Below are 27,179 nucleotides of genomic sequence, written 5' to 3' on the forward strand. Positions count from 1 at the left end.
TGTTTGGTACCAATATTTTTCCAGCTTTTCACTAATGACTTTCAAACTAGTGAACTTATTTTTCCCTAAAGGAAATCAAGATCTTCCTTTAGTTTTGTTTTGTAACACAGACAGGGAACGGCACTTGTCATATTTAAAAGATGATGTCATACCTAATGTGGCAAATTACATTTTTCAACTTTGCAACTCACCCATCAAGAGGTGAGGCTATGTCCCTTCCCCTTAATTTGGGTGGGCTGTTGTGACTGCTTCAACTAATGGAGTATACTATATAACTCCCAAGACTAGGTCATAAAGTTGATACAGCTCTTGGGTCACTCTCCCTACTCACCCAGCCACTATGCTGTCAGGAGGCATCAAGGTTCATATAGCTTCCTTTATACTCTATGGATTTATTCTAATTTTTCCTAAGTGTTTTAAATTATGACTACATTGAAAAACAGAAGCTCTGTTGCTAATGTGTGTAATACACATGAAACCGTTTTTATTATTTTAAGGCAGGTATTTGAAATGATATCATGGAAGATTTACACGATGAAACAGATGCCATGATGTCATGGAAAACTTTTATCAATAAAAGACAATTTAACCAATTTAGGAACTAGTACCCTCAGGCATGAAATATTTTAAAAGAAAGCTTAATAGTAAACATTTAACAAATATTCAATACACAATCGGTGAATTTAGGTATACAACTTTTATAATTACCCATATCTTTCATATACTAAAGAAGTAAAATCACTCCCTAATGTCAACTATTGTTCTTTTGTGAGCCACTTTTAATCAATATAAGTCAATGTTGATTTTGCTCCAGAAAACTCTGAAATGGACCTTGGAACAGTATATTAATTAGATTCTAAAGCAATTCTGTACTCAAACCAGAATATTTACTCCCTAACCTAGTTTGGTTTTAAATTATGTGCAGCTGTATTGTCCAAGTTTGCTTATGAGTGGTTCTGCAATGAGATTAAATGGCTAAATTAAGATACTGCAACAACGAAATGACCAAAATGTGAATATAAACTGCTTCTCATTATGAACTCTGCAAGGTGAAATCAAGGACCAAAGGTTAAATCTTTATGAAAATTTAAGTCCAAAGTTATAAAAATTCAAAGGAATTTAAGTTACATCAAATTATCTTGCCCAAGGGAAAATAACTCAGCATTTGTTTTTCTGATTTGTCTAGAGTCTTCCATGGTCATGTTTCTAGGACTGCCCAAAGCATTCATTCATTGTTTAAACATCTTGCCGAACTTGGCTTATCTAGGAAAATCATACCTGAGATAGATAATCCTCTATAAGACCAATATGTAACAGGCCTGAACTTTTTGTTTTGCCCCGGAAATTTTTAATATGCCTCCTCTGTCCTGTGACTTCCTAATTTCTCAGGCATATTCCCTTACGAAACAGGCAACATGTGTCCATACCTACAATAGCTGTATCACCTTGAAACACAACAGTGAGCCAGTGAGTGTTTTTAATCAGCTTAATTGACATAATTTACATGCCATACAATTCACTCATTTAAAGTATACAATTTATTTTTTAAACATATTTACAGAATTGTGCAAATATCACAATTTTAGAATGTTTTTGTTGTCTTTCCACTTTTTTGAAGGTATCATTTATAGCATAAATTTCTAATTTAGATAAAGTCCAATTTATCTGTTTTGTTCTTTTGTCACTTTGCCTAACCCAAGGTCACAGAGATTTATTCGTATGAATTCTTTTAAGAGTGTTTTAGTTTTGGCATTTACGTTTAGGTCTGTCATCCATTTTGAGTTAATTTTTGTATGTGGTCCAACTTTATTCTTTTGCGTGTGGGTATCCCGTTATTCCAGCATCATTTGTTAAAAAGACTTGTTTCCCCTTTGAATTGTCTTGGCATCCTTGTCAAAATCAATTGGACATAAAGATGAGGGTTTATTTCTGGACTCAGTTTTGTTCCACTGATTTATATGTCTCTCTCCTTATGCCGGCACCACATAGTCTTGATTAATGCAGCTTTCAGAGAATTTTTAAATTGCAAGTGTGAGTCCTCCAATGTTTTTTTTTTTCAAGATTGTTTTAGGTATTCTTGGTCCCTTGAATTTCCATATAAACTTTGTCAATTTCTGCCAAAAAGCCATCTGGGATTTTGATAGGCATTGTGTGGAATCTGTAGACCTGTTTGAGGATTATTGTCATATTAACAATATTGTCTTCCAATCCATAAACATGGTGTATCTTTCCTTTTATTTAGATTTTCTCTACTTACTTTCCACAATGTTTTAGTCTTTAGGGTACTCATTTGCACTTCTTTTGTTAGATTTATTTCCAAGTATTTTATTCTTGCCGATACTATTATAAATGAAATTGTTTTAATTTCATTTTCCGATATTTTTTATTGCTAGTGTACAGAAATACAGTTGATTTTTGTATATTGATCTTATATCATGCAATCTTGCTAAACTTGTTACATAGATATAATAGTTTTTTGGTGTAGATTCCTTAGGATTTTTTAAATATATAAGATCATGTCATCTGCAACTAGAAATAGTTTTCACATTTTTTTCCAGTCTGGATGCCTTTTTTCTTTTTCTTGCCTCATTGCTCTGGATAGACTCCACTATGCTTTGCTGTGCTGTGAAGGGCTGGTTCACCTGCCCCCACCAAGACCTGGATAAAACACTCCCAAGTACATCTCATTCTCATTGTGTCGACTTTATGCTCACCTGGCTTCTTTCAAGTGATTCATTCAGTCTCTTTCCCAGATATCATGACATTAGAAACCTGGACATGGTACCTTTGTCACTGTAAAGCAGAGAGGGTTAGCTACAATATCTACATAAAATGAAAACTACGAAAAGGCAAATCAAAATTGAAGTTGCTAATATGATTAGAGAATCTGCTAAGTTAGATATTTTTCAAAACGTAGTATTCAAATTCAAAATCTGCAATGAATTGTTAGTGAGAACTAATCCAAACAAATATTGAACACTAGTTAGGGATAAAAAATTTTTCCACTGCTGGCAGGAGTGTAAACTGGTCAGTCATCTGGAGAGTGCAGTCTCTCCCTACATATAGATCCTAGAGAAACTTTTCCCACAGTCTCTTAGTTATCTATTGCTGTGTAACAAATTACTCAAAACTGAGTGGCTTAAAATAATAATAAACATTTATTATTTCATAGTTTCTGTGGTTCAAGAATTCAGGAGTGGCTTGGCTTAGCTGGCAGTTGTGGCTCAGGGTCTGGTGAAGTCGTAGTTATGTTGGCAGAGGTGCCAGTCATCTGAATGTTTAGCTTGGGCTGAAGGATCCACTTCTAAGATGCCACAGTCACATCGCTTGCAAGTTGGTGCTAAATATTGGCTATCCCGTAAGGCTGCTACGGTGTCCTCACAACATAGTAGTTGGCTTTACCCAGAGCAAGTGATCCAAGAGAACAAGATGGAAGCAACATGGAATTTATGACCTAGTCTGGGAGTTCACATACCACCACCCTGACATATTATGTTGGTCACACTGGCTAACCCTGATATAGTGTGGGAAAGGATTATACAAGGGGATGAATACCAGAAGGTAAGAAGCATTTGGGGCCACCTTGGAAATTGGCTTGCATGCACAGGTCCATAAAGGACATGTATGACAACATTCAGTGCAGTATTATTTGATAAGGAGTTGCAAGCAACTTAGGTTTTCATTCCTAAGAAATTTGAAAAGTAAAATGTGGTATATACCTGTGATGGAATACCTTGCAGCAATCGAAAGTAATGAACAAAATTTATATACTCTTTTTCAATTCAAAAGAAACAGAAATTAGACTAAAAAAGAGAATGAAATTGAGCATAACACAACTGATACAAGTTGACACTGTATCTGTGTGTGTGTGTATATATATATATGTATATACATATATATATGCACATATATATGTATATATGTGTATACACATATATATATGCACATATATAACACTATATACACATTGCTAAATAAATATATAAAACCTTGACTGGAAAGACAATTAAAAATGAATGTATAGGAGAGGAAGGGAATTGAGGACCTGAAGGAAGAAGTAAAAAAAAAAGAGGGGTTTTGCAATAATGATGTGAACAGTTTGCCATTAGTTGAGGAGAGAAATTACCTCAATTTTGTGTAGTTGAGGTTTAACAAAAAAGTTTTTTTTTTTTTTTTTTTTTAAGGCAGAGTTGCAATTTGGCCCAGGTATTGAAGCAAAATTTCTAGTAGATAAGGTTCTACTAGTTCCCCTTGTAATTTTTATGTGATATTCCTGTGGAATAGAAATTTCAGTCCTCTTAAAATACTTCCCTTATCTCCTTGTTGGAATAAAATTCTTTTAACAGGACATGAACCTCTTTCACTTTTCAAATGGAGATATTTAAGATGCAAAGAACCTTGAGACAGAGAGCCCACAAATAAAATTTACAATAAGGAGTAAACGATTGATATCCGATTTCCTTGTTGAGGATATGTTTAATGGAAGACTAAATGAACACGATTTTAAATTTCTTCAAAGGGTATTGGGGTGGAGGGGATGGAAAAGAGAAGGAGTACAGAGAGGGTGCATTAAGGTAGCAAGAACAGGTTAGATCCCTTAAAATTTTGATTAAAATTAGTGTTTAACAAATTTCATTTTTGGTTAAAACAAGAAAAAGAGATCACCTTGCATTTATGGTAATTTAGTTCTTTTGTATTCAAGGTATACCCATAGATTTTCACTTGTTTAATTTTCACTATGGTTAACAACTCAATAAATGTTAATTTACTCTCTACATATTGTTTCAAAGTAAAAACTATTTTCTGAATTTAATAGTAGTGGATTGTTTGGTTATCTTTGGTTGGTCACTGAGTGATAATCTGAATCTCAATTTGAGAGCAGGCCAGTTTTTATAATTTACAGAGCAAGCAGGACTAAAAGGGATAAGGTTTATGTTAAAGTTTAATTTACCTTAATAAAATTATGTTGTGTATACATGTAGTTGTGTGATGACAGAGGGTTAGGAAAATTTTTTATATTTGAGGAGAACAATGACACTGGTTTTATTGAAAATATATTCAACATAGGGCACTGTGAATGCAAGAGACATTCACATAACAAATGAGCCACATATGTATAGTGACAAGTGTTACCTAGACGAATTGCAATCCTTTTGGGATCACGTTCACTACTTCTTGAGCAGCTACTCCTGCAGAGTAATAACAATAAAGACACCAGTCTAAAGTAGCCAAAATTGACCGATCTTTACACTTTTCAGGGAATATCTTATTTTTAAAAGAAAATTATCACTCTTGAAAAATTATTCTTTTGTGTGTTTATTTCTCATTATGAGCCCCTCAGACACCAGACATGTTATCAAATAAGTCACTTACATACCATCTAATGTAAATTACCATAAGCATGTATCTTCCCTAAGGCAAAAAGCCCCCACGAAGAAAATGCCCATGGAGCATCTGGCAGTTCTATAAACACAAAAACTATACACTTTATTCACAGCACCACCTTGTTCCCTACTCCACATGGTATTTTTGATTAAGCACCAGCCCCTTAAGGCATCACTGCAATATTTGGTTAACAGAAACTGACATATTTGCATAATAACAGCTGATTTTCATATAAGTCTTCACAAAATCAAGGGCTTTTGGAAAATACTCTGTGGTTTCGAAGTATTTTAAAGTCAGAAATATTTTCTTGAAAGCTTTTCTATTCTCCCTTCACAATTAAAAGGATTTTTAAAGGACATTATCTAAGGACTTTTCTATTAGGTATAATAATAAGCCCCATGAAGACAGGCCTGGGCCTGCCTTCTTCACCAGTGATTCCTTAGAGCCCAGCAAAGCTTCACATCACATCACATTTCATGACTGCTTGACTTTGTATCTTATGATTAGACTAATTTATATGATCAGTTTTTCTTATTGCCCACTGTTATATGTCCACTGACAGAAACATTTCTCTTATCAGAATAAGACCTTAAAGTGTATTTTAATATGTCCATATTGAAAATGTGAAATAATAAAACGTGGTCCAGAGAGGTTCCGACTCATGAAATTCATATCATTTGACCAAAAGCCACCCCGTTCCACTCAGTCCAGTTATCTCTGAACCATACTCTACTGCTTCTCCTTTATAATTCTCTTAAAAAAAATCAAATTTAAATTCACTGCTTTTTTGAAAAGCCTGTATTTTCAGGTTCATTAAGAAAAACTAAAAAACTAGTTTGTAAAAGTCTTTTATTGTATCCGTGCCACACATAGTAGTGAAAAATAACACTCCTAAAAAAAAGAATGCTACCTTTTCCACAACATTTTATTTTAAATAAAACTTCAAGTACTCTTACATAGGTACAAAAAAAATTCTGATCTATTTGCCTCCAACAGACCACCACGACACACAGTAGATAAAACACAGTGGTTACAAACGTCTTTTAAATTTATTTCTGAGGCAAGGCAAATGGGAGGAAAATGTTTCTATGAAAAAATACTGTGTGTGTAGGAAATTGTCACAATTTTATTCCACATGGATACAAATGATTATACTTTAATTTAGGCCCTGGTGGCTTAAAATTATATAACAAAATAGAAAAATGGAAAACTAATATCCCCTACACCCTGTTTCAAAGGCAGGCACTACCAAGATCAAGGAGACGCCACAGTGTTGGTAGAGGATAATTACTGTACAAGCTGTATAGCTATAATTACCTTCGGACTAAAATAAAATGCTACAATCCTTCTAAGGCATAAACAATAATGTCTGCAAACAATATATACACATAATACATATTTAAAACAAGACAATATAAACAATAATGAACAGTATATACATGTCGATTTTTCTTCACTGTCTTGAAATACAATTTACTACACAAGTGATGCAGCAACATATATATATGTATATATATAAATGTACTTGTAACTCTACAGTAAAGTTTATTTTTGGTGCTTTTATAGCACATCAGTGTAAACAGTTTAACTTGGCTTTGTTTTATATTTTAAAACATTCCTTGTTGTATTTTCAAGATTTAAAGCAATTTTCTAGTTCTTCCTTTTCACAGAAAACGAAGATTCTGGATGTGGTTTAATCATAAATAATTCATAAAATTAAATACATTCACTAAAAAATAAACTACAAAGTAAAAAAATGAAAAATAGATATTTATTGAGAGGGAAAGGAGAACCATTTCCCACGTTAGAGCTCTGGTGTTGAATATTCAGTGCGATTTGATATATTTTAATTGCTATTGCACTATAACACCCTTTCCTTTGAAAATTCTTTGGGTGTGCTTCCCTGTTCTACCTAAAGTAGCTGATAAATCACACAAACCAATAACCAAGGGCCTTGGTTGTTGTAGGAGTGAAGCCTTTAAAAATGGTATCATTCTTCTGATACTTTTTTTTTGTGATACTTATTTTAAGAAAAAAAAAGTCATTATGTATGTGCCTTGCACATTTACGTAAATAGAGTTCACACTGCTGGTCTCATTTGTCCTTGTTTAAAAGGAAAAAAAAAAGATTATTATAACTTCAGCTCACTTTGAAAGTATCTGCCCACTTTTTTTCAAAATACTTCCTCATACTGTGGCCAGCTCTGCCTATATCAGAATCATCTTCATTAAATGTTTCACAGTTGTCAAAAACAAGCCTGACATCTAGAGCAAAGGATTCAAAGTTTGGATACCTGAAAGAAAACACATGATAAAGAGGTTGCTTTTGTAGGGTGGCTATTTTTTTTTTTTTTAAACAAATGAAATGGTAATAAAAGGTACAATAAAAACTAAAACTGAAAGGAGAAAGAAAAATATTAGGATAACTGCATTTAAAGTTTTATAAAATGTATTATACCCTCTTACAAATGGAACATTTAAAAAACTACACGTGCCCTGAACCTATAGGATTTAAAGACAGGTAAAATGGAAAAACATATTTCTCTGAACATCAAGATATATTTCAACTAACTAGCATTTTCCCCACATCCAATTTCCTGTTTGACCTATATCACAATTCTATTAGAAGCCTCATCCCACTTGACTAGTTTATTAACCTCTCTGATCAACTGTATTATTTGTAATACCCCTATTACCCACATTCAAAAATATTTAGTTGCAGCAGATAAAACGTAAATGCTTCCTACGCACTATAAACATTAGATTTGCCCTGTGGCTTTTAAACACATCCCAGGATATGCCACTGTGTTAAATCTTTCTTATTTCCCATTTCTCTTCTCTCTTCAAATATGCTCTTTTGCTCAAGTATTAGAATATGATGACCCAGATCAAGCAAAAAAAAAAAAAAAAAAAAAGCATTTGCTATCCCTCTACCAGAGATAACATTATGAGGAACTGGCTTTCAATAAGAAGTGCTGTGATTTCTGTGCTTTTTTGGTGGGATAAGCCCACTTCTTTTTCTCTGTAATAAGATGAATAAGAGAACAGAAAGGTGAATGAATCTGTCTAAACTTATTGGTAAGAAAAGAATGGTTCATTTCAAACCAACTCAAGCCAAATCAATACATTCTGAAAGAGGACTTTTGGAAATTCAAATTTAAAATAATTCTAACTAATGGTAAGATGGAAACTGAAATAATTTACCCATTTGAAATACCCATGAAGTATGCTGTGAAGCTCTGAGACCTGGTAATAGTGAAATTATTTCTTTGATGAAATACCTTGTACAGTCTTCACTCCTTCCTTCTAATATGATCAATAATAAAAATAAATAAAATTTTCTTTATCTGTAATGAGCTCACAGAGTTAATGAAACCCTTAAGTAACCTCATCCATTTTCCTTTTCTTCTGAGAATTATTTTTTTTTGAGGTGAAATTCATATGTGATAAAATTAACCATTTTAAGGTTGACAGTTCAGTGGCATTTAGTATATTTACAACATTGAATTACCACCACCTCTATCTAGTTCCAAAACGTCGTCATCACCCCAGAAGGAAACCCTTTACCTATTAAGCATTTCTCTCCATTCCTCCCTATTCCCACTCTCTGGCAAGCACAAATCTGTTTTTCTGTCTCTATGGATTTACCTATTCTGGATATTTCACATAAATGGAATCATATAACATGTATGGGAATAAGTTTTATAAAATATTTAAAGTTACTTCGAGAAATATTTGTCTCTTTAGACTGTTCATAATATAAGAAAAGGTTAATGATTAATGCTAAGGAGACTGGAACTGGGAGAGAATTCTAGGTGAGATTCTAGGTGAAATAAGTGTAACACACACTCTGTCCCTTCTTTTATAGAAGGATGGGCGGCTAATGGAACCCAGAAAGATTCATTAATAAAGTAGGTACTTCCTCTCCTCTGTTCTATAAATTTCTAGTTTAAAATTTTGAAATACTGTGAGTTTTGGTTCCAACTGATTAGTTTGGGTTTAATTAAATACCCCTAAGTTAGAGGAGCCTGAATTCACCGAATTATGCCTCTCATACAGCTGGCATCATAAATATTTATAAAGAACTGCTTCTCTCTCTGCCTGTTTCCACTGTGATCCCCTCTGTTCACCAAAATTCATTCTGAAAAGGGAACTTCAATTTTACAGCTCTTTTGCTAATTCTGTATTAATGTCTAAGTCTGTTCTTTTGGAGGTTTGGGGATTGAGGATCCTCCTCTATCCAGGAATCAGAGAATCACAAAAGTTAAAGTTAAGAGTGAATTTAAACATGGTCAGATCTTTCTGTGTAAGTCTTTGTCCTGGCCATGTTGGATATAAAGTCTATCATGCTGCCCTTCTAAACCTATGATTATTTGGATAGAATAGCAAAAGAATTAGTCCATATCTGGACAGTAGTTTTTGCTGTTTGGTTCACATTAGGACCAATAATTTTAATGGTTATAAATGTTTTCTGAATTTGGGCAGGTCCTTTTTTTAGTTCTTAAAAAATAAAACAAAGACATAATCCTTTGAAAGACTGACATTTCAGCCTTCTAAGAAATAAATTAGTCATTTGGTCAATCCAATAAATCATTTGGTATATGTGAGAGGAACACCGATCATTGAGTTAAGTTCTACTCAACTCTTCTAAACTGAATGTAAATTATAGAGTATGGTGATTTTCACCAAAAGAATGCCAAGGAAGAACTAAATAATATAGGGTATACTGATGATAACAACATCAATAATGTAATTAAACTATATTTTAAAGTTATTCTTTCAGTGTAAAGTTCCTTCTTTCTCCATATTTTCTGTGACTTTGCCTGAAGTGATAGGCATGGACTACATTAAGCAACACTGGGATGTAGGAATAAAAGGAGCAGGGAAGAATGGAGAAAAGAATATAGCCCCCAGCTCCTGGCCATTCACATGTGGAATGCTTTTGTGTGGGCTTGATCTTGTAAGTGAAAAGCTTCGTTCTTGAGGCTCCAAAATGGGCCAGTATATAGAACCAATTAAATTCCATTAACAATTAGGACCTTCTGGCAGGAGTCTAAGGTCATGAACTGTGGTCAGGAATTTACCCTTTTGTTGGGATCACAAAGAGGATTTGATAGAGAGTAACAAATGATAGATTCCTTCTACATTAAAAAAATACGTTTTCAGTATCCAACAACTCATAATAAAGCTTTTAATATGAAAAATTTCCAATGATCTTCTGTCTAAATAGTATAATGATCTGAAAATATTACAGAATCAATTTTCATTAAATCTACATGAGATGATGTCAATACATCATCTAGTGTACAGTACAAGCTCCACCTTACCTGTTGCTTACTTACTTTGGGGGGCTTCCCTGACGCTTTCCCTCACCCCCCCAGTTGAGCTTGGTGCCCCTCCAATGTCAAAAACAGCATTATCACCCTCCTTTATAATGGTTTAAATAATTTTGATTCACTTGTCTTCCATACCATACTACCCTAACCAAATACACATGCATACACATACTCATGCATACACACACATCCTCTCCAAAGGCAGGGCCTCTGTCTTTGCATTAAATTAATGTAGTTTTGGCTCACTAGAAAAATATCTAGCATATATAAAGCCTTCAATAAATACTGAAGTGAAATAATTTACTTACTGTCCACTACTTAACTTCTCTCTAATTGTGGAAAAATCCATAGGCTTCTTAATAACTTTCTTATAACCAGGAACAAGTTTCAAGTTTACAGGAAGTAGAAAAGGCCATGCATCCTCATGAGTTTCCATTTCAGTAAGGATCATACTAAAGAAAATAATATTTAAAATAAATATCCGTGCTTTAGAATGATTTATTTTTGTTAAAAAATTAGCTTTCATAATCTTTCAACAAAAAACAATGCAAATTTACTTAAAAGGATAAAAGTATACATTTACTTATATACTTTACATTTTTCTATTTATGTAAATTATCCAAAAGTCACTTTTATTATGGTAGAAGGTTTCTAAAAGTAAAATGGGACATTATGAATATACAGTATATGAAAACTAAAATAATACCTGCAAAGAGCTAGGTCCTTGGAGTCATCTCTTTTAGGTTTCTTAACAGAAGTAAAACTTTCCTGTTTTGACAAGTTAATAGAAGTGTTTTCTTCTATTTTTCTTTTTTTCAGGTCTTTGTTTCCTCTTTTTAGTGAACTACTTGTAGATGCAGAGTCTTCATCTTCAGTATCCCCTGTTAAAGCTACTTTCTTTCCTTTCTTTGAATCATTAGCCTTTTTTCCTTTGACATGAAGTTTTTTGAATTTTAGAGTTTGACCACTTGCCTTTAATTAAAAACAATAAATGAGCTATAAGAAAATAACTGCCTATAGACCTATTATTTTAAATTATGAAAGTCTGACAGAACAAAAATATTATCTCTGATCTAGAAAGTTGATAATTTTATTATTTTCAAGAGAGATCAATGCATTTTTTCTCCCATAATATAAGGCTAAAACCTAATAAAGCATGCAAAATTTATCTTAAGAATCCTTAAAACTTAAAGATGCTGATCTCATGGTAATCCATCTTTGGTACTACAGCACTTATCAGCAATATTCCTCTTGTCTAGGTTACTAATCAAATGAATTTATAGATACAAAAGGACTATCTTTTAGAACACAATATAATTAAGAACAAAGGTGACCATAAACAAAAATATAGAGCTTATTAATAAGAAAGTTAAAGAGGTAATTAAAAAGCTAGGCCAAAACATGCAAAATAGTTCATGAAGTATTAAATAGAGAAAAAGTCCTTTTAAAGATCAAATATACTGAAAATTGACTTTTTTCTGAATAAATAAAAAAGCATTTGCTATAAGAAGAGAATTCCACAAACATGTGGTCCCCACGTGTGAACAAAGCAGTGGTGAAGGATGAGCAACCAAACAAAAAAAAAAAAAAAAGAAAAAAGAAAAGAAAAGATGTCTATTTTGAAGAAAACAAATAGTATAAAAGATTATATTTGGAATCAAAGGTTATTAATTCCAGCTATTACTCTGTCAGTAAGTATGGAACTTTGTACAAAAATATCTATGAGGCCATGTTTTTGTCATATATAAGATAAGCAACACAATTGGTAAGGTCATTCAAGCTCTAAAATTACATTAAAAAAATCTCAATGTGGCCTTATGTAATCTAACCACAACCTGCAGGTAGCAGCACATTGATATAACAATGAGCCCTCCTTCCCCAATTTGAAAATGGAAAATAAGTCAGAATTTTGACTTAAATGTTATAATAAATATAATAGATCACAGAAGGGTGGTAAGCAAAGTCACTGGTAATGTATGGTTTTTGTTTTGATTTTCCAAAATAATGTTTACATTTTTTTTTTAGACACTTCATTTCCTTTCTTACCCGAACTGTTAAGAAATTTTAGATGCCAAAGACAATATTTAGTCTAGCCATAATTTAAACTTAGCTATATTATTGAAATAAATTTGGTCAAAACCATTTCTTTGGAGTATTTCATATCAACTTCTGTGATGATTTCATGACCTCTTCTAGCAATATTTTTTTTTAAAATTACTATTAATCAAGAAATTAAAAATATTTGGTTCTCAATCTGGTGACGGCCAGAGAGGAGGGGATTTGGAGGCTGGGAGAAAGCGGTGAAGGTTTAAAGAAATACAAATTAGTACTTGATAGAAGGTCACGGGGATGGGGAGCATGGCACAGGGAATGCAGTCAGCAGTAATGCATGGCTAGGTGTAGACTAGAGGAGAGAAAGAGCAATCAGGGGGATAGTTTTATAAACGATATAAATGTCTAACCAATGTACTGTATACTTGAAACTAAAAATAAAAATTTGGTTCTCTGTTGGCAGGCTAAAAGTATAGTTGAGATACTTTAATTGACTAAAATAATAAGGCAAATCCTAAATCTAACACCTCCCCAAGATCATATATAAAAATCATTACCCCTTGTTACTAACAGAAATAATTAAAATGTTTTACTAAGTCTCTTCTGAAATTAGTTTATTAATTTTTATTCACTAAAATCTGATTATTTTTTCATATTATACTAAGCTTTTAGTATTCTGAAATCATAAAAAGAGAAAGAAAATGCTTAATATAATGATGAAAGTCCATTTAATAAAGATTAATTTAAGTTAAATTGAAAACTTGTATTACTTAAAAAAGAAAATTTCGTGAATTATGGGCCAAAACCTTTAGTTCCAATTTGAATTAAAATATTACTTGGGATCATTTGCTAACGAAGTAATATTCAAAATAAGAAAACATGAAATTTAAACCACAGAATCAAGACTTTTTTTGATATTTTAAAAGACAACGAAGTCTCTCTATGTATTTCTTTAATAAATGACATTTATTAGCTTACCTCATAAACCGTGCACATACACATAGTTTCAAAAGCAAGTTTTTGTACAATTACTCTGCTACCTCATTACTTTTTTCTTGGACAGAGAGGTCCCATTCCCCACCCCACCCTTTCTCTCTTGTTAGAATCTAAATTCAAAGAAGAACTGTCTTAAACAGAACCTATCAGATTATGCATACAAGGGCACATTTCTGTTATGGCTGTATATTTATATATCAGAAGTTGTGAAATGGCGGCTCACAGACTGTAAATAGTTCACAGAATGTGTTGTTTGGCTCATATAATGCTTGTAGAAATTCTGAATTTGTTGCCAACATTTAACATTTGGGAGGACATGCATAAAAATCCCTAATCCTGAAAAACTAGGAGGTCCTGGAATACTGGCCCACATGTCTATATGACAACAATTGGCTGCAGATGAGTGATGACTGGCACATTTAAATGGAGGCATAACTTTCCTGTTTGCCACAGTCCTAACTCTTGTGTTATTTGCCTGGCTTTTGTAGGGAATGGAATTTGAAACTTCGTGTGTGTGTGTGTGTGTGTGTGTGTGCGCGCGCGCGTCTATTAGTGTGTATAAATGTGTATGTATACATTCTGTCTTATTGATTTTGTGGTCCTGTGATATTATATAAATATAATAAGGTGTATGTATATATTGGCATGCATATACACATACACACAGAGTAAAAATACTTAATCACAATGTTGTATGAGGAAATAGCCATTTGAGAGTAAGATGTAACAGTATAAATATTTGTAAATAATGATGAATTACTGAAAAGATATTTTAAAACCTTAACTTTAAAAATCCTTATATAAAATAATCTAATATTTTTAGTTGCTGTAAAAAACATAACATCTAATTTAGTACATTTAAAAAACAAAAAAAGTAGCAGCTTAGCTGCATTTCCATAGAAAGGCTTGGGTGAGATCACAGATCTTGTCTCCTAGTTTACTCCTTGAATGACAGCCAAAATTCTAATTTCAGCAAATCTACAAAACACAAATCTACAAAACACAAAACCTCCTATTGCCTCTCAGATGATATTCCCAATACTTCAAACACTGACTTGTTAAGAATTCATAAAGTATTAGAGAAACTTTCTATAACTTGACAGATATGAAACTAAAAGATAGTTTATGTATAACCAGTCAAGATTATTGAACTACATTTAACTATTGTAACAAAAATGATCAAGTAATTAGAAATAAAAAAGCAAGTATTAGTGACTAAGATGTCATGTGGGACCCTCTGCTATTTTGTGAAATATAGCCTAATACAAACATGTCACAGAATTTTAAAGTTATTAAAACTTTCCACCCATGACCGTATTTAATCCTCACAAAGCAGATACTGTCCCATTTTACAGAAGATATTTCTGAGAAGGTGTGCCAATGTTTATAGATCAGGGAGGTGAGAAAACCAATAAAGGAGACTGAAGAGTAAAGGCAGGAAAAAAACCAGGTGAGTATGGTATTCTAGAAGCCAAGGAGGAAGGAGTGTCCCACTCTATCTAATGTAACTGATAGATGAGATCTAAGCACTGATCTCTGGATTGAGCAATGTGGAAGTCATTTATGGCCATGAAAACAGCAATTTTGGAAAAGCTGTGGAGGTGAAAATTTGACTGGAGCGTAAGAGTGAATCAAAGGAGAGAAAATGGAGAGAACCAGAACAGAAAACTTTCCATGAATTTTACTGTAAAGAAGAGAGGAATGGGGGAAATGAATCAAGGAAGAAGTGAGGCCAGAAGAGGGTTTCTGTTTAGTTTTCTAAAGGAGGGAGAAAGTAGCATGTTAGTAGGCTGATGACAGTGGGGAAGGAGAAACTGATGCAGGAGAAGAGAGAACTGCTCGAGTCACACTCCTAAGGAAGGGAGAGTGGCTGAGATCCGAGGCACAAGTTGGAGAATTGGCTTATTTAGGGGCAGGAACAGCTCATGGCAACATGAGAGAAGGCAGAGTATTTGAGCCCAGATACAGGAAGGATGGTAGATGTGGTGGAGGATTCTTGTGATATTTTCTTCTGATGGCTTCCATTTTCACAGTGAAATGGGAATAAAGCCATCAAATGAGAATGAGAATGGAGACAGCGCTGGAGGTAAATCGTCAGGCACTATTAAAGACCCGGGTGTTTTTCTCCAGTCACATTCAGATATAAAGAAGTCAGAGCTGGATTAGCCAGAATGATGCTTTTTCCAAATGAGAGGGAGGCAAAGGAGCCAAAGGTGGATGCTGGGGTACTGACACTTATAAGCTAGATCAGGAGGAAAGAGAAGACTGAGTTGGAACAGAGTTTATGAAGAGGCAGTAGTTACTGGCAATGATTAGGTGAAGAGATTAAACCTGCAAGAGCGTGACTGAGGTAGAGAACAACTAGCAGAGTGTGGCCTTCAATACATGCTGACCCTTTTGTACTTCTTATTCCTTTCTTTATAACTGTAAAACCCATTTCTTTCCATTTTGTCATACTGCTTCTCTTTAATCAATTGGTTTGAAGGTTTCTAATTTAAATGTGACTGGAAAGTGACTTAAAATGCATGTATGTCACCTAGCAATTCTACTTCTCTAGGTATATATCCAAGAGAAGTTAAAACATATATTCATATAAAACTTGTGTATGAATGTTCGTAGCAGCATTATTCATAATAGCCGAATATGGAAACAACCCAAATATTTATCAACTGATTAATGGATAAACAAAATGTGGTATATCGTGCAATGAAATAACATTTGACTATAAAAAGGAAATACTGATACATATTAGAACATGGATGAAGCTTGAAAATATTGTGCTAAGTGAAAGAAGTCGGACACAAAGGCCACATATTGTATGATTCAATTTATATGTAATGACCAAAACAGGCAGATCCATAAGGATAGAAAGTAGATTAGTGGTTGCCAAAGGCTGAGGGGAGAAGGGGAATGGGGAGTGACTGCTAATGAGGATAAGGATACTTTTGGGGGGTCATGAAAACATTCTGGAATTAAACAGAGGTAACGATTGTATGACTTTGTGAATATATTTCAAAAACCCACTGAATTCGACCCTTTAAAAAAGTAAATTTTATGGTATAGGAATTATATTTAAAAAAAATTCCCATAACTCCAATTTACATAAACAAACTCATAGATACAGATAATATATTGAGGGTTACCAAAGAGAAGGAGGATGTGGAGTGGGATAGAAGGGAAAAGAAAGTCAAATATATGGTGACAGATGACTTTTCATGGTGACACTATGAGCATATACAGATATTGAATTATAATGTTGTACGCCTGAAACTTAAATAATGTTATTAACCAATATTACCTCAACTAAAGAAAAAAAGTTTAGTTTTAGATCAGTCTTACCTTAGCAATGCAAGTTGGACAAAACCAGTCCCCATCTGGTATAGTTGAAATCTTGGGTCTATGGCAGTATGTATGACAGCCTTTGTCACAGCCATCACAAAGGAGGAGCAGTTCTTCATTATCTCCCTTTCGACAGATCTGGCAGTACTATAATACATGAAAAATCATTTAAAATTAAGACTTTGCTATGAGTAATAGTTATCGGGATATTAAACACACCATAATTCCTAGTTTATATTAGTAATGAACATTCCGCTTGCTAACAAATATACAGTAGCCATACACATCTATGTATCTCTCGTTACACAGATATGGACCACATGACGGGTGAGCAGTTCAATTGGGGTAAATGCACATTTCAGGTACACTGCAAAGAACAAAGCTAGAGGTTGAATGCCTGCACACACTTCAGAAGCATGTACACATTAACATATGAAATAATTAACATGACATTAGAGCACATAAAGCAATGAATAGCTTTAATACATGGTGTTTTAATTTTTTAATATATTTTATCTTTTGCTTATCTTAGCATCCTCATGATATCCTGAGAAAAAAATAAGTAAAAGTTAATTTTAAAGATCAAAATTAGGAATTAGTATTAGTATCAGAATTATATATAATATATAATAAAGACATGTCCCCATATTTCGACTAACTAATCCGTCTATTTTTTCTGATTGATTAAAAAATGTGTCCAAACTAGAAAACTTTAAAAAGCAACCCAAATCAAATATGTGTCACAAGAGTAGAAAATGGGTCCTACAATGATTTCTAAGGGAAAAAAAAACATTGATACAATAAGCTATAAATCAAAGAATTTAAGAAGTCATGATTTATTTTCAATAACTAAAACAAAATCATTTCGTTCCTGTTAAAAATATTTCTAATTTTAAGAACTTTAAAATCTGTAGAGATTTTTCCCCCATGCATACATATTCTGTATAACAAGATTCACAAAAGAAAAAAAGAAAAGTTAGAAAAGTAAAAACTTTCAAAATGACTTTAAAAAATGGTAAGTACTAACATTATATTTTGACATTTAGTTTATATCCTGTCACAGTAGAAAATAGCCTGCGATCAATATATTTAAATGAAAACATTTAAACTATAAATCATTTATACTAATTTACAGGTATGTATATATATACTCTTAAAAACAAAATAACTGTTCAAACTTCATTTTTTAATTTTCAATACAATTAATCAATCTGGGAAAGTCTAAAACAGTCTTACATAACTCAATATGTATACCCATGATAATATAAGAATTTTATCAAATGGAAGATATACACTATTTAATTTAACAAATATCTTTCAAATATTTGTTACATATATAATACTAAAATTGGCATGTGCACTAAGAGCAAAAGCAGCAGAGTTTAATGTTCCAGCGGTATTTATTTTATGACCTTGCCTAGTACCACATTGTTAAATACCTTAATATAGTGTTATTCCTCCAAATTTGAGTTACATCTATAAAACTTTTATTGTAAAAATATTCATTGAGAACTCATATTTGCAAGGTTATATTTAAATCCCCTTAGCAATAAAATTTAAAAATCAGATACATAAACATTAATTATCAGTTTCCTACAATAAATAACTAAAAATACTACAAAGTCTATCTTACATCTCAAATTTATGATTTAAGAATAAAATTAAGAAAGAACAGATAATTGTGCTCATAACATTTTTGAAAAATCACAGTAATAGCTCTCAATATGTTAGAACAAATGTATTAATATTTGGTTTTAACTCCTTTGCTTCTATAGTTAAATGTAGCAGAAGTTGCCTATTGTTTCACGTTAACAATAATATAAAGCACACTCTTGGCTGAGAATTAACGGCTTCTTTCCTGGTAAGTTTGGTCTCTGGCAGAGAGGGTATTTCTAAAGATATTGAGCACTTTAGCATTTTGTTATGACTTATTATGAGATTATAGATAGTTACATTTCTAATTAAAGGTTACAAAGTAGTCATTAATCTCTGAATATGAGACTGCCTTCTTTTCAAGATAGTTTCATAGCAAATAATGTATTAAGCATTAGGAAAAAGAAATGAAGATTATGAGTTAAATAATGATAAATGTATGTTAATAACATGGAAAAGGTTTATAAATTTGCAAAAACTGATATAAAGCTGTATAGCAGAAAGTAAGTATATTAATATAAAAGTATATTTTTATAGAAGTTTAGGGTTTCTGTGTATAGGTTATAAAAAAACTGACTACCTCATAATGACTGTTTTGGGATAGATGAGAAAAATAACTGTATAAATTTCATTTTGATGTAGGAATTAAATCGTTTTGATCACTATAGCCTAGATTTCATCAAATATATTTGAGCAAGTGACTTGAAAACTGATTTTAATACTAATTTTTAGAAAAAAATGATCTTACCCGGTAAAAATGCTACCAGATGAACTGAACAATCCCTTAAAATTTACAGTAAATTCTAATCTGGATTGGGAAAGACTTAAATTTGAGCATACTGCAAAAACTGCAGAGTCATTACTCTGTGGACATTTTAGGAAGAAGTGAAAAGCCACAGAAGAAACCACATTTATTTCTATTGAATAAATAAGGCCTTGAGTAGTCTAAGCATAGAGGCAAAAACAAAGCAAAGAATCTAAATTATTTAAAGATCACCTCTTTTCTTTCTGGAATGACTATTTTAAGTAAAGGAATTTTACCCTTAGTTATTCATGAAAACAAATCTCATATATTTGAATTGAAGCTAATCTTCAATTCAAAAGCAAATGTTAAAGTAATTACTAAAAGCCTACATACAATAGATATTTCTATATATGATATATAAAAGGCAAGAGGGACATGGACATGATTCAAAATAAATATCTCTCCGGGAAATAGATGAAATATAGCTTTTTTGGTTGCCTGGTACAAAGTAGAGGCCACTACATGATAATAACTAATTGGGCTTGAGTGAAGAAGGTGAAAAAACAGTTTTAATTATTAAAGAGAATAAAGGTCTACTTTTCATGTCATCTATATCAGATGCCAAATACATATCAGTGAATAAGAGCTCTCTGCTTATTTTGTATTTTTTAGGATTAAAAAAATGAAAATGGATAGGAATATACAAAAATTTTAGGAATGCAATGAATGTATGTAGCAAGTAATGTTAGTAACTGGAATGCTTACAAGAGTAAAAGGGCTTTCAAAATATTCAGATTAATAACTATTATGTTAACAGAATGTAGAAGACAATATCAAAGTTATAAATAATATTCAAAGAAGAAAAGATCAAGATTAAAAAAATAAAGGATAATACATTTGGTAGATTCCTCCAGAAAAGCTCTAAATAAGGGAAAATGTATCAAACTATACACTTTTTAAGAATAAGAAAACTCTCAAGTACAGCATACATTATTTTGGTAATATGTATAATTAAGAAAGATCTGGGGGTTGGAAAAATACAGGACAAAGTAAATTAGTTATAGTATTTCTTAAATAAAAACACTTACAACTTTCATAATTGATTTTTCCCATGCTATTGATTTCTGTAACTGCTGAATGCACAGAGCTACCTGTGCAGCACTGCGAGCTTCTGATAATGCCCTTCTCCATACCCTGAGCCCTGGAGCAATATCCTCTTCAATTCTGCATTGAAATATAGAAAAATTAAGTAGGTCATGTCCACATTTATGGTTACTGAATGTGAAACAATCATCACACTGAAAGCCAAGCAATGACAAAAACATGTAACAGCCAATAAGTATAAGGTTTAAGCAACTAAATTCGATGTAGTGCACAGACTGTGGCTACGTGCCTCGAAGCTTAGTCACAACCAGGTAAATGTAAGATCACTTTGCAGGATTATCAACACACATAACAAAAATGGTTTTACAAAGCACCATGCAAATAGCATGATCCATATGGATCAAAGACATACAAGAAGATACATAGATAACAGGCAATAGAAAATAGGCTCCAATTAGCAAAGAAGCACAATAATTTTTCAAGTTAATCTCAATAACCTACCCGTCACCATCACCACTAATGGATGGTGCAGGAGCAGGGACAGTAACTGTGCCCACATTATCCAGTTTGATCTGAATGGTGGTACTTAAGGGGCTCTTCAGATACCTTCTTTCAATGTTCCGCTCCAAATCAGCCAGCCTGGTTACAGCTATATCTAGGGGGTTGTCACTCTTCCGTTCTAGAGCATGTGCACTGCTTTCTTCTTCGCCAGTAAATTCTCCATCATGCTCCTTGCACAATTTAGAGAATGACTTATGTTCAAAATATACCAAGTCCTCCCTTTCTGATGCTGGTTCTGGACACATCCAACCCTACATATCAAGAGAATAATGTTATTATGGTTTCCTGTTAAAATGCCTGCTGGGTGAATTACCTGTACTTAAAATACAGCAGCAGACACCAGCAGATCTCAAGGATCTCTACCAAAAGTTTTTACCTTGTGTTTCCTAATGGTGGTAGGTAGAAACAAGAACAGAAAATTAAAATAAGCAGTTGTAAAGCAATTTAGTAACTTTTGATACTATTCAGCAAAGTATTATGACGACTAAGACTAAATGCTTATTAATTTCACGGGACCACTTAAATGGAAACCACTTGGTAGTCTCGAACTTTGTTCTTCCTTTCCATTTTCATTCCTTCCACCACTTTTTTAGAACAGGTCTTGTACTCATCATTTTTCCTTTGACTGCAGGAGTTTTGCATAGGCTGTTATATTTGTCTGTACAGCTTTTCCTTGTTTCTCTTCACCTATTTAACTCTATTCATCCTGCAGCTCTCATGTTAAAATTTACATCCTCAAGGAATCCTTGCTCGAACCTTACAGGCTCTCATAGGACCATATAATAAATACTCCATAGCCCTGTGACAGTCACCATTTTGTACTACTGTGATTATTTAACTTCTTTTTACCTCTGAATTCCACAAGGGCAGGGACCATGTCCACTTCTAGTCAGTTTAACTCCAATTCAGTAAAGGCCAATAGGAGGCACTCAATAAACAAGTTCATTGAATAAATAAATGATCTCATAACTCAGCTTGCTTATATTTATCCTCTAGCTCAAAATCCTTCAAAGATTCCCTACTGTTTAACAATATCCAAATTTTACCATGACATTCAAGTACCTTAATCTACCTTTTTCTCTCATATTCCTATCCGTGCATCCTACACTGCAGTCAAATCTGTATCTTCTCACTCCACAGATATGTCCTGAGCTTCCTGATTCTGGTGCTCCATTAATGCTGTTCACTTCTGCTGGGGTAGTATTTCCTGTTCTCTGACTTTCAAAAGCTTACCCATCTTCTCAAGTTCTATCTCGACTCATATTTTCCCTGATCTCTCCCTTATCTCCACCAGAAATCATGTATTCTTTTTCTAAATTCATGCATGATTCTGTACTTCTCTGTAATCAGTTACTAGATTATGCAGAGATGTATACATGTCTTATCTTTCTATTATATGGCAAGCTTTCTGAGGACAGAAATCATATTTTATCCAATTCTGTGGTATCCACTGTCTGATATGAAATAGGTACTTAGTAAGTGCATATTAAATGAAAATCAGAATGAACATTATCCTTTTTATTACAATTTTTAAGAGATAATTATTTTATCTTATGTATGGGATCAATTCTTCCTCTTTAACTCAGTGGAACATTAATAAAGTAAGGATGGAATTTTGAATAGTACACATAAAAGTGTGGTTAGGTACAAGTCATGAACCTCATTCCTATATTTTGAAAGAAATACTAAATTGATAAATCAAGGAAATTATGTAAACATAGTATATTTTGATTTCTGTAAGGCAACTAATAAGACCAAAAAAACAACCAGATTAGAGTTAGAGACGTCTAGGTGGATGAAAACTATATCCAAAGAATGGTGATTGACAGAGCTTGTCATCTCAAAAAAGATGCTCAATGCCAATGTCCAAAGGCTCCATATTTGGCCTGTCCTGTTAATATACTTATGAATAACTTGGTTGATTGCTATTAAATCTGTCGGTAACTTAAAACTAGGAAGGAAATTTAATATTCTGTATGGCAGGACTAAGATAAGTTCCAAGTGCTGAAAAATGTACCCAAATGAAATTACAAAATATAGAACAATGATAAATGTAAACTTTAGCTTTGAAGTTTAAACAACTAATCACAAAAATACCCAATGAGATAGAACTCACTTAAAAGAACTCTGAAAGAGGCCCAGGAATTTTTTTTATAGTGCATATTCAGCGAAGCAATACTATAATGTGGATGTTAAAAAGCTAGAAAATTCAAATAGCATTAATGGAAGTATAGTGCTGGATTAAGGAAAGTAAAATTCCCATGAACACATTCAGACATCTCTATGTACAATTAAGGGAATAATATTTTAAGAAGGATATTGACTCTGGTGTTTATTCAGAAGGAAATCATGAACCTGGAAACCATTGCACAGGACTTACAGTTGAAAGAATTAATTAGTCTGTAAAACAGAAAACTTAAAAAGAGACACAGGGTCTGTCTTTAGAGTAACTGGAAGAGTATTTAGGCTTTTTGCATACTCTTAGCTACAGAATTAGGACTACAGACTTGCAGAATTTCCTCCAAAATAAAAAAGAATTCCCAAATTATTAGTAAAATAATTTCTATCTTCTATTAAAAATAAAAATAAATGTACCACCTGTTTAATATGTCTTCAAAATGGCTAGTTCCCCAAGCTAAACACATAACTCTATTTTCCTTTGAAAGAAAAAAAAAATCATTAAATCTTCATAGGTGTTAAAATAATGTTTTGTGGTCATTTTAATCATGTGTGTTTTTAGGCTCTTCGAGGCTAATTACAATTCCTTTCTTACAATAATACAGAATAATTCATCAATGCCTTATTAACAAGATGTTAAAATACCCCACTTAAAAAACAAATTCCACTTATTTAAACTACTCATCTTAGCTACCGAGAACACAGACCAAGAACATCTAAGCAGACAGCCATGTGGTAAGGTCAGTGTACCAAAATCTGAGGATGTCTCCATGAAAATGTTTCAGACTCACATTCTGATTTTATGAATAACTTAAAGAAGCTTGATGATATGCTTTCCCAAACAACAGCTAATTAGAATTGGAAAATTAGATGAGGGAAGTTGGAATAGGGCTAGTAGAACTAATCAAATTAAAACTAGCAAGTGGTAACAACTGACCCTGAGAGAGGATAAAGACAGACTACAGAAAGCGGATGAAGTAGTTTAAGAGTCTCATGCTCTACCGACTGAGCTAGCCGGGTGCCCTGGATGAAGTAGTTCAAAAAGCAAAACACTATAGGATCATTTAATGTAGGAGCAAAACCTCTTTGTATTTCCTGAGGGAATTATTATCTAATAATTGATCTTCATACTGATAATCCTGTGTCACAAAGATAATGTAAATCAAACTCATTATTTTCAATTTAAGAAGGCAGTATAATGCAAAACATAATTGATCCAACAAACATTATGGAACTAAAAATTATGAAACCAAATGAAATAATTTTCGTTTCTCCAGAAAATTAACTTGTGTAGAAGAGTTCATTTGTTGAGGATGCCAGATAAATAAGGCATTTCTATATTGTATTATGGTACAGGAAGAGGAGGATACATATAGTTTTCTAGCAAAACAGTTTCAGCAAATGATTTTTGCTTTCCCAAGTTAGTAATTATGTTTGTGGCAAGATATGGATATTTTATTGTTCTGGAAAATGACATATTTTTGGAGATCCTCAAAAGTTGCCAGTATTAAAGTAATTATGAAGCAAAGTTTTAATCACTAGATAGGACGGTATGCTGTATAAGTTTCTCATTCTCGATAAAATATGAAAGATCAAATTCCACGGTGACTACATTTTCTAAACCTTTTCAGGTGTCTGTCTCACCCTTATTCATCATCCATCCATTTATTTTCAGAGACATCACCACATTATCAATTAAGAAAGACCTGTAACACTCCTTTTATGAAACTAAAAATTCTAAAAGGTAACTAAAAGTTACCTTTTGCCTGTCCATTAGAAGCCAGTTCTGATCATTGCTTGTGACATGGTAATGCCCAACAGATAAATTAATTAAGTGATGAATTAATTACTTGTATGTAGTGTGTGTATGTGTACTATATACAACATGCATTTGGCTATATCGATAATCTCCAATTTTAAATTATATAGAGTGAAATTCTGACATATAACATGGCTTGTATATAAGGGGGTTCCTGGTCCTATATAAAACACTATAGTAGGAGTTTGATAGAACATTATATTTATGATCAGAAAAACTGTGATATTCTGCTTGTGGTAAAGAACTGCATACTGGAAATATTTTTTGAATCCCATTAAGGAGGCAGCAAGATTTAGTAAAAAGAACATGGGCTCTGGAGTCAGATAGACTTGGTTTGAAATCACGTTTAGCCACTTACTATATGACCACCGGCAGGTTACTTACTCTGAGCCTTGTTGCTTACCTGTAAGAGGGCGAATTAATGCAGGATCATTTTGAGAATTAAATGAGATAAAGTGAAAACATTCAGTACAGTAACTGGCACGTATCAGGCATATAATGAATATTAGTTACCTTCCATTATCCTAAAGACAGATTTTATTCCAAGTCACTTTTACCTTCACTTGCAAACTTGCTGATGCAACTCTCCTTTCTAGATCTTCTACCTGTTGAAGAATACTCAAATCCATTTCCATTGCTTGTTCTTCTACTGACCAGTTCTCCACAATATCTCGAGTTACCTGGTTTTCTTCATTTTCATTTAATTCAATAATAGCAACTACATTTAAAAAGAAATTATTTTTAAAATCCACTTTATCCCTCAACGATTTTTTTCCAGAATGTGAACAAAATTCCAGGGTAACATGTACATGTAACTTAATACAGAAAAATGCACTTCTGCATATGTATGCAGCTTACTCTTAAAAGTAGGAATGTTCTTTTCTAAGAAACAAAACAATATGTCTGCAGGTTGTAAAAATACTAACAAAGTAATACAAATGTAAGAAATGTAAATAGTTACTATTTGTTGAGAAAAATAGAAAAAAATATTCATAAATAGTAAGAATTAAGACATTTCAAAATATATTTTAACATAAAAGAATTAATTCTTATAACTAAGCAAGACAGTAGAAATCTTTTTTAGGAACATACCATCCTTATTCTTGATGCAGGCTTGAGTAATATAATCCAAGTGTTTCTGAATTTGTTTTTGTAATGCCTTTTCCCTTATTCCTCTGAGATGTAGCACTTTGAGCAAAGCTTTTAGGTCCTCAGGGTCAATAATTCTCCACCAACCAAACTGCATTTCTAAGTCGAGATAAATATGTAGACCTTTTACAAATATTTTGAATATGAAGTAATGGCACAATGCCAATCAAAAGATTTATAACTATTTATAAAACCATCAAAGATTCAGTTTTAATACAGGAATCTATAACAATGAAATAAAGTCAGTGTACCTACCACCTGAATGTACCTACCTTCGGGGATAGGTTTCGGGCTAGGGAAATCTACCGGTTTTGCTACTTCAACAGCTGCAGGTTGAGCTGAAGAGACTTTTTCATTCTGTGGTACTGGAGATTCACTTTTGCTTGAAGCAACATTAGGAGTCAAGAATGAATTACCATTTCCTTCTGATAATCCTAACCCTGATCCCAGACTAGGTAAAGGTGATGTAAATGGAATATTAGAAGTAAGCATGCCAGTGGGCCACCCACAAAACTGAAGTCCCATCATAGATACTCCACTTTTCATCTGCAAAAAACAAAACAATTTAAAAGGCGAACAATCTAAGAAGTTCAGAGAAATGTTTAGAATCTGAAAATATTTTTAAAATATTGAAAATACACTCTCACTTATCACAATTACAGGAAAACTAAATATAATAAGAACAATGCCAAATTTCGTGTTCTTATTTGCTTCCTAAAGTAATTTCCTTTCAGATATACTGTAAAAGTAGTATTAAAACATAATTAAGAAGCTTTTGTCTAGATTTAGACTAGAAATTCGTAGTTCTGATGAAGCTTGGTGATAGCAATTCTGACTCTCTTCAGTTTTCAAACTGTAGCAGA

At 32.8% G+C, this 27,179-nt stretch overlaps 1 protein-coding gene and 1 long non-coding RNA gene across 2 annotated transcripts in view; both read right to left on the minus strand.

Annotated features, from left to right (window-relative positions):
* Window positions 1-451: 451 nt before the first annotated feature.
* On the minus strand, window positions 452-3,847 carry LOC120596918 (uncharacterized). The gene is made up of 2 exons (XR_005651254.1): window positions 2,715-3,847; window positions 452-2,166 (listed from the first exon to the last, which is right to left on the minus strand). It is a non-coding gene; the product is annotated as an uncharacterized LOC120596918 (long non-coding RNA).
* Window positions 3,848-6,217: 2,370 nt separating this feature from the next.
* The window catches only part of BAZ2B (bromodomain adjacent to zinc finger domain 2B), a 292,925-nt gene continuing 271,963 nt past the window's right edge, over window positions 6,218-27,179 (minus strand). The window contains exons 31-39 of the mRNA XM_039855749.1: window positions 26,589-26,862; window positions 26,260-26,415; window positions 25,725-25,885; window positions 21,111-21,421; window positions 20,594-20,729; window positions 17,108-17,254; window positions 11,427-11,692; window positions 11,029-11,172; window positions 6,218-7,678 (exon numbers count right to left, since the gene is read on the minus strand). Of these exons, the coding sequence (XP_039711683.1) occupies window positions 7,525-7,678; window positions 11,029-11,172; window positions 11,427-11,692; window positions 17,108-17,254; window positions 20,594-20,729; window positions 21,111-21,421; window positions 25,725-25,885; window positions 26,260-26,415; window positions 26,589-26,862 (1,749 nt within the window). The 3' untranslated portion in view covers window positions 6,218-7,524. The remainder of the gene's footprint in view (window positions 7,679-11,028; window positions 11,173-11,426; window positions 11,693-17,107; window positions 17,255-20,593; window positions 20,730-21,110; window positions 21,422-25,724; window positions 25,886-26,259; window positions 26,416-26,588; window positions 26,863-27,179) is intronic.

Source organism: Pteropus medius, unplaced genomic scaffold, assembly GCF_902729225.1.
Source record: "Pteropus medius unplaced genomic scaffold, Ma_sr-lr_union100, whole genome shotgun sequence".
In the NCBI taxonomy this organism is placed as follows: Eukaryota; Metazoa; Chordata; class Mammalia; order Chiroptera; family Pteropodidae; genus Pteropus; species Pteropus medius.